The sequence below is a fragment of the Idiotropiscis lumnitzeri genome, chromosome 2 (assembly GCF_059441095.1).
Source record: "Idiotropiscis lumnitzeri isolate Australia: NSW breed Sydney's pygmy pipehorse chromosome 2, RoL_Ilum_1.0, whole genome shotgun sequence".
NCBI lineage: Eukaryota > Metazoa > Chordata > Actinopteri > Syngnathiformes > Syngnathidae > Idiotropiscis > Idiotropiscis lumnitzeri.
In genome coordinates, this window is record NC_142392.1 from 23053901 (window position 1) to 23062449 (window position 8549).

An 8549-nucleotide genomic window follows, 5' to 3' on the forward strand; every position below is an offset into this window, starting at 1 on the left:
TCGCTGTAGTTGCATCCTCATTTGAAGTTTGAAAAACACAACAAAAACCGACGATATTTCAGCCGAAAATTGAACCAGACACCGTTGTTAATTTTCACCGCCGGCGGGGGAAAAGAGTGGGACAGAGAGGCCGCGAGCAGCAGCTCGCCTGCTCGCAGCCGCTCCATGCAACTCCTCTCCTTCCTCTTCTCACCGGCTCGGCTTTTATTAGTTTGACTCAAGAATCACAAGAAATTAGAATACAATGAAGGTCTGTTTAGCCTAAACTAAATCACCAGAATACAGGAGATGAATTAACAATGGTGGTCTGTTTTAGACTAAACTAATCAGCAGAAGACAGAAAACATCAATAACTAATCATCAGGAGACAGCAAGCATAACATGACAACTCACGGTGTAAAGGTTACTTTAACTAAACACATCTTCAGGATACTGTGTCTGTGTGTAGTTAAAGCAACGTGTGCATGTGTGTTCCAGCTGTGCGTGTGTGCTATAACATAAATGTCAGTATGTGTGTGTGCAAATATTAATGAGTGTATATAAACATGATCATAAATACACAAAACTGATTACATAAAGTTACTTTAAGTCAATGTGATCCTCAATTTATCTTACATTTCCATATAAGAAGGGAAGTCTCATAGGACTGGACTTTCTACGAACAGCCCAGTGCGTGCTTGACCTGGGGAGGAACACGTTGGCTTTTCCAAGAGGCCCCACATTTGAAATGGTGCGCCCTACACAGCCTGAAAAGTCATTCCTTCCGACGTCGAGCGCAGCCATTGCACAGCAGGAATCTGATCCCACCCATGAACCGCTGGCTCCTATGACTTCTCCACCCACATCAGATGCCCACATTGATGAGCATTCCTCTTCCCCAGCCCCGTGGTCCATGACAGGTGGAGTGGACAGATTAACGGCAGTGCGTGAAGTGTGGAAGCGCAACGGTGATGGTTTAGAACCCAAGCAACAGGACGAGCTGTGGCAACTGTTGTGGGACTTTAAGGACATTTTTGCGCTGACAGAAGAGGAGGTGGGCAGAACAGACTTGGTACAGCACAAAATTGACACGGGGGATGCACGACCTATCAAAGCACGCCCCCGCCGCCTTCCCCTTGCACATCAGGCAGATGCGGACAGCGCAATTGACGAGATGCTGAAAGCTAGCATCATTGAGCCATCTGACAGCCCTTGGGCCTCAGGGGTTGTCAAGGTAAAAAAAAAAAAGACAGTGAAGAAAAGGTTCTGTGTGGACTATAGACCCTTAAACAGCGTGACCAAGAAAGAATCCTATCTACTGATGAGAATCTGGATATGGTGTCTGGATCGTCCTGGTTCTCCTCATTAGACCTGCGCAGTGGATATTGGCAGGTGCCCCTCAGCCCTGAAGCCAGGTCAAAGACTGCTTTCTGTACTGGCAGGGGGTTGTGGCAGTTTCAAGTTCTCTGTTTCGGCCTGTGTAATGCACCTGCTACCTTTGAGCGGCTTATGGACAAGATGCTGGCTGGCATCCCCCGACAGGAATGTTTGGTCTATTTGGATGACATCCTGGTCCATGGGAACTCTTTCCATGCAGCCTTGGAGGCCCTGCGCCAGGTCTTCCAAAGAATTTCCACTGCGGGTCTGAAGCTTCACCCTGACAAGTGCTGCTTCATGAGAAGAGAGCTTGAGTTCCTGGGACACAAAGTTGGAAGGGAAGACATTAGCACTTTGGAGGAGAAAGTGCGAGCCGTGAGGGACTGGCCGACTCCCAGCAAGAGCTTTCTTGGGCTGGCATCCTATTACAGGCGATTCGGTCGAGGTTTCTCATGTCTAGCTGCACCACCAGGGTTCGCGGTTAACCGCTTCCCGATTGCCCGGGGCAAGTGAAATTTGGCCACGGGCAAGGTAAAATTATGGGCAACTTGCCTGACCGGGCAAGCATTTTTTAAAGCAACCAAATATCTTTAATTTCGACGAAAACGGTGGTGTGATCTGTTTGTGTGCACTGTATGGTGATGGTTTAACCCAGACACCCCCTTATGTTGTGGTATGGTCCATTGGCCTTATTGGGGGCAATGGGCGGGCGCTACGGGGATCAGTTAGTTCAGTGAAAGTCGAGTTAAAGTGGACGTCAATAAATCCCGCAGTATTGGAACTCGCTGTAGTCGCATCCTCATTTGAAGTTTGAAAAACACAACAAAAACCGACGATATTTCGGCCGAAAATTGACAGCCGGAAGTTTTCTTACCTTCTGCGCATGTTTACAAGTGGCGACGAGTTCGCCCGAACATTTCGGATTCCTCTGACATGACAAAAATACCTCGAATATTTTTAAGTCGACAATTCAGTTGCGAGTAAGGAAGGGAGTCATATTTGATTATTGGCTGTTAATTCATTAGCTCCATGATGTGACCTGACATAGTGTCAGTGACTGTGTTCTGTTTATGCTATGAAATTTATGGAGGCAGCGCCACAGGCACTGGTCTTAAAGGAATACACAAATTTCCCACACTCATATTTTACTCATGTGATTACTCAATTAATAGGCTCTCCTGGACTTAAAATTGATCATCTGGATTGCTGTAATATCATTTTCCCAATTTAACATGCAGATTTGTTAATTATTAAAACTACAATTAACATTTTCAATAACTGCACAGGATGATACATGCTGTTGTGAGTAGGGTTTCATGGTTGATGATGAAAACAAGATTAATTTATGCTTATCAGATTATATGTTTATTTACATTTGTGGCGCACATTTTACAACCATAAACATTTTATTCTTAGAGAAAAAATATTGTCACTTGCCCAAGTCGGGCAAGTAATTTGGCCACTCGGGCAAGTCAAATTTTAGTGGCACTTGCCCTATGGGCAAGCAGTTTTTAAAGTTAACCGCGAACCCTGACTAGACCTTTCTTTTCTTTATCTTCTGCACATTTCTCCCGCACTAGTCCCTATTTACTTAGTTCCTATCATTTTTTTTTCATTTATTTATTTATTTTTTCATACTTTTTCTAATGTTCTTTCATAGTGTGGTTACTTTGACATCTTTGAATGTTTTAATCATTTATAGAGGCCTCTTGTTTAAACGATAATTGAAACTAACACAGGGACATTTTCCATGACCAACCAGCCAGCAGACCCACACGCACAAGCTTTCTTTCACGACCCCAAAAGCCCCGACCGCTTGGACACAGGCGCACAACACCCATTGTGAGTAAAAGCATCTCACCGAAAGTTCAGCCGGCCGGCTGTTGAACGCCTGCGCCCCAGCACCCTGAGACCCGCAATGGAGCAAAATGCCAAAAATGTGGTATATTTTGTTGTTGATGTGTGGGTCTGGCTCAGCTTCCCTCCGGACAGGTCGTGGAGCATGGCAGAATTGGTGATGGAAAAAAATTCTCTAACACAGCCATTTTGGTGAGAAAGAGATTTTATTCTCGTCACATGCTGATGTCAAAAGAAGTCTCCCCAAAAAGCAAAAAGGGAAAGGTGACCCCTCTCTCCCGCCTTCCCTTCTTATAGGGAATGGCCACACCGGACATGAATATTGAAGGTTTGTATTACGATTGTTGGCATTCTTTTAAACACTTACGGGACAGAAGGTCAATTATTTAATTTAGCAGGTTCATATTTACTGAAAATGTTCAACATTGATTGTTAAAGATGTGCTCTCAAAGTCCTTACTTTGTTACGTATGTTTATGATGTATTACTTTGTCACATGCATGCTTATGATGTGCCGCCCCTTTCATCCCTTTTATCCTTTGTAGCCTCAGAATAAAATCACTTCTTCCACACTGTCAGACGAGACAGGTTGTGTGCAGTTATTCCTCTGTCAATACAGAAATTCTGGTTTGCTGATCCTGAAAATAGTTGGACGCGATACTACTGCTGCGTAGTACCACTCTGCCAACATTGATTAAACAAAAAGCATTTTTCAAATGTATGTAGAAGTACAGTGCATCGATAAGATTGACTGGGATTGTAGTCATGGTGTTTACTGATGCATTCATATGCTAAATTTATATGACTTAGTTTAAATGTAAGACCTCAAACTTGCACACATCGTATTTTCATGACCCACACTCTCATTCAGAACAAACAGATTCAGTCGGCCCAGGTCAAACTGATGACAAACCAGATAGCACTTCATGGACAAATACAACAAAACACATTCTCCACATAGGCCATAGAAGATACAAACATATCAAGTTGGGCCGGGGAGGACGTCACCGGGACGCTATCAAGAACACCAAAAAACATAACAATTTGATCTGGGAAAACATACACCACACAATCTCTACACTGACGAGATTACAGGGGAATGTGAGCAGGAGAGACGGAGAGACTGCCGCCTGCCTGAGAAGGTGAGCCTTGGACGTTTAACGTGGACCGGGGGAGGGAGCAAGGACGACCGATTCAACCTACATGACCCTTGACATAGAAAACCTCCTATAAAATTTGAGGCTGGGCTGAGATCAGAGCGCCATTTTTCGATTGTACTCGTCTGTACGGAAGATGATTAGGGCCATGAATGAGAAAAAAAAAAAGATTGGAAGGATTCTGACTTTAATCTCAGAATTCTCACTTTATTCTCAGAATTCTGACTTTAATCTCAGAATTCTGACTTTAAAGTGAGAATTCTGACTTTAAAGTGAGAATTCTGACTTTAATCTCAGAATTCTGACTTTATTCTCAGAATTCTGACTTTATTCTCAGAATTCTGACTTTAAAGTCAGAATTCTGACTTTTTGTCATGGAGCAATGCATTGTGGGATGAAAATGTCAGAGCATGGTGTGTATGCCTTTGGAAAGTCCTAATATGTCGTCACCAAGCGACTTTTTGCGTGGCCGAGGAGTGTCGGAGGACATCGTTGCACTTTTGGAGGAGCAGAGGGTGAGTAAACAGTGCGTCGTTCATTTGGTGGCTGTCGCGTCCGTAACTCTCACGCTACGTGTAGCTAGTCGCTCTGTTGCAAATTAGCATATCATGAAGGGATGCGCTCCATTTGCATACGCAGTTTATGAGACTTTTGGTCCTTCAATAACCAGTTTAGATAAAGCAATTTTGGTGTCGTCACAGCGTCGGTAAAACACGCGCATCATATCGAAGCCTTTTGCCAAGCTCATAGTGGCCGGCTGGAACAAAATCAGTGAACTGATCACACGGTCGTGTCGCTGAATGTTGTAATTGTACATGACACAACTCAAGTCCACGTCATTTGAAGTATGTACACACGCACGTCTGTATTTCACTACTTACTGGATGTGTTTACAGAATTTAGACCCGGCCCGCTACCATGAGTGACAATATTATTATTAACAACTTTGTACAATAAGCATGCTGTCATAAAAGTCATGGTTTCAAAATTTACATTTGTTCATTTGTTTTTATCAGATTGCAATTGTTGCTTTTCTTTTATTTTGCAGATATTTGACTGATGGACAGTGCAGTGGCTGAAAATCCAGATTTGGATGATTTAATAACGCTATGCTTTAGACTTGCATTCAGCAATAAGGAAATACTTGCAGTTTTAGCACATAATGCGCAAACTATTGTAAGTATTCGGACTCTGAAGAGGATGTGTAAAAGACTTGGTCTGTTTCGAAGAAAGAACCATTCGGACCTGGGAGACGTGTTGGCTTTTGTCCAGCATGAGATCCTGACTAGTGGACAGATGCAAGGTTATCGCTGGCTTCATCTACGTGCGATCCAAAAAGGCTTTGTTGTGTCACAAGATACAATAAGACAAATTATAAAATTGGTTGACCCAGTAGGCGTGGAATTAAGAAGAGCACGACGCCTAAGAAGACGCCAGTACAGCTGCAGAGGGCCAAATGCACTTTGGCACATGGATGGCTATGACAAATTAAAACCCTATGGGATTTGCATCCATGGCTGTATTGATGGGTTTAGCCGGTATGTTTTATGGGCGGAGGCCTATACCACAAACAGTGACCCTAAGGTGGTTGCAAGTTACTTCATAAAAACAGTTTCACGCATCGGTGGATGTCCAGAGAGGATCCGTGCAGACAGGGGCACAGAAAATAGTTGTGTTGAACAGATGCAGATGTTTTTGCGAAGAGGCCACTCTGACACTTTTGCTTGGGAGAAAAGTTTTCTTTACGGAAGAAGTACTGCCAATCAGCGCATTGAAGGGTGGTGGTCCACCCTTCGCAAACAGAGCGCACAGTTCTGGATTAATTTATTTCAAACTCTTCAGAATGATGGTCACTTTACAGGAGATTTTCTGGATAAAAGCCTTATCCAGTTCTGCTTTCTTAATCTCATGCAGGTATAAAGTATTTTCTGTGCCCATCAGTTTTTCAACATTGGAATTAATGAACGGTAGGGATACAATACTTAAAAATTAACTATAAAGCTTTTTGTACAGGATGAGCTGGATGAGGTCGTTAACACATGGAACTCACACAAAATAAGACCAAGGTTGAGCAGTGATACAGCTTCAGGTCGACCAGTCATCATGTATTCATTCGCTGCCATGCATGGCGTTGAGGATCGACTGAAGCCTGCAGGAATGGAAGATGTCACTGCATGTATGGAAGAGTGCACTCCAAAAGGCAATTTTCCTTGCGATGAAACTGTTTTTGAACCGTGTTGTCTTCTTATGGAGGAAAATGAATGGCATGCTCCATCAGATCCATTGGGTGCAAGTGACTTGTATGTTTTGTTGAGAGAAGAATTACTTAAGATTATTTGACAAGTGTCTAATTGTCATGTGTAGAACTGGTGTCAAGGTAAGAGATGAAGCTAAGGAGGATATAATGAGTGTTGTGGAAGTGGTCATCTTTGCTCACCTTGTGTCCAATCATCCGATTCTGGCCTGTATAATAACTTTGTCTCCAAACCTTACTGCATGAGCTGTCCCTCTAAATACTTGTCACGAATTAATACAGTAGTATCAGCTTCGTCAAATGCAGACACTTTGCGCATATCATCTTTAGCACTGTGTTTTTCCACCGCTGAATATTGTGCACCAGTCTGGGCACGTTCAAGTCACGCTTCCAAGGTCGATGTGGAACTGAATAAGTGCTGCCGTGTTATCACAGGCACTTTAAAGTCAACACCACTCCCGGCTTTGTACTCTCTATCAGGAATAGCCCCTCCTGACATCCGCAGGGAGACAATTAGTAAAATCGAACGTCAGAAGCAGCTGGACGACCATCGTCACCCTCTGTTCGGTCACCAGGAGATCGAAGCAAGACTGCCTTCACGACGTGGCTTCAACACCGTTAGAGAACTTGGTGCAAGGACACCTACGAACTACCGTAACACCAGGTGGCAGGAGAGCTACGAGTACCAGAACATCAGTGTACCTAGCCCTTCTGAACACCTACCCCGTGGTTCAGACCTACCAAGGAAACATTGGGTCGCGCTCAATCCAGCGCCCTCTCAGGTTGCCAAGACGGGAGACAACCTGCACCGATGGGGATTCGCCGACTCAGCAAGATGCGAGTGTGGCGAAGCCATCCAAACCCTCGACCATCTGCTTCGACACTGCCCAGCAGGCCCAAGGTGCTCAGAAGAAGACCTACGAGATGCCACCGATACTGCCATTCGCTGGGTGGAAAGATGGACTGATAAGCTATGAATGAATGAATCTGACATGAGTGAAATATTGCCTGTATATGTATTTTTGCAGTACACTAGTTACTCATGTTTTTGGAATAAACGTGAATGTCTTGACATCTTGACCTTTCTCTATCTACTAATGACCCCAAGTGTCCAGAACATAGCATTGCATCCGAATTGCAAATTAAATATATTTATTTTTAATAGCACTGACCTGATCCAGTTATTCCTTGTCATTAACTACCAAAACTAGGATGTTACATTTTGATTGAAATTAGCTGAAATTGATAAGTATAGTATATAAGCATAAATTAATTACCTGTATTTATCAATTGCTGTCTCAATAGAAAACATCTGCACATCATTAAAACAGTCACATTTGCACACAGCAATATTTGCTTTTTCAAAATTCTGGTGTAGGCAGAAAAACTGGATAAAGAATGAATTTATTGAATGTAATAAAATATATTACTCTTCATGATAGACATGCATCTAAATAATACAAGGCAGCTGCTGAAACAACCATCCAATGGTTATGCATAAATTCTTAGAAATAAAGCCCCGTAACGTTACAGAACCTTTTATAACTGTAGTGTAATATAACACCAAATGCAAGCTGTTTTTATGTAATTATAAAAACAGTGAACAAATGCAAAATTTGTTTCTATATAACTATAAAAAACAGTGAACAATATATCCAAGTCATGAAGTGTGGATGCAATATGTGATGGCTCATTAACAGCCATTGGTATAAAAAGAATTAAACAATGTCCATCACCCAGACATTGCTGTCAAGAACGGCATTGAATTCCGATCGGAAATCTGGGAAATTTTCATAGCTGTCAGCAATATGCAACACCTTTCCACATGTGTGGCCCACCGGTTTTCTACTAAACTCTGTCATTTCCTGGAACTCTAGAAAAACTGTGTCAGTTACAACCAGATCAGATCCAGTGCAAAACCGGAGA

At 42.9% G+C, this 8549-nt stretch overlaps 2 protein-coding genes across 2 annotated transcripts in view; both read left to right on the plus strand.

Annotated features, from left to right (window-relative positions):
* Window positions 1-4758: 4758 nt before the first annotated feature.
* On the plus strand, window positions 4759-8179 carry LOC148342014 (uncharacterized). The gene is made up of 3 exons (XM_088284602.1): window positions 4759-4884; window positions 5418-6283; window positions 6383-8179. Exons 2-3 carry the CDS (start codon window positions 5429-5431, stop codon window positions 6707-6709), a joined length of 1182 nt encoding a protein of 393 aa, XP_088140728.1. The 5' UTR covers window positions 4759-4884; window positions 5418-5428; the 3' UTR covers window positions 6710-8179.
* Window positions 6774-8549, plus strand: part of LOC148342015 (uncharacterized) — a 6308-nt gene continuing 4532 nt past the window's right edge. Inside the window, exons 1-2 of the mRNA XM_088288028.1 lie at window positions 6774-6834; window positions 7059-7573. Of these exons, the coding sequence (XP_088144154.1) occupies window positions 6774-6834; window positions 7059-7573 (576 nt within the window). The remainder of the gene's footprint in view (window positions 6835-7058; window positions 7574-8549) is intronic.

What these genes read in the sequence shown, in the direction of transcription:
- LOC148342014 (XM_088284602.1), top strand. Translation starts at nt 5,429, where the DNA reads ATGGACAGTGCAGTGGCTGAAAATCCAGATTTGGATGATTTAATAACG. An exon ending in GCTTTCTTAATCTCATGCAG is followed by an intron (nt 6,284 to 6,382) that starts GTATAAAGTATT and finishes CTTTTTGTACAG; the next exon opens with GATGAGCTGGATGAGGTCGT.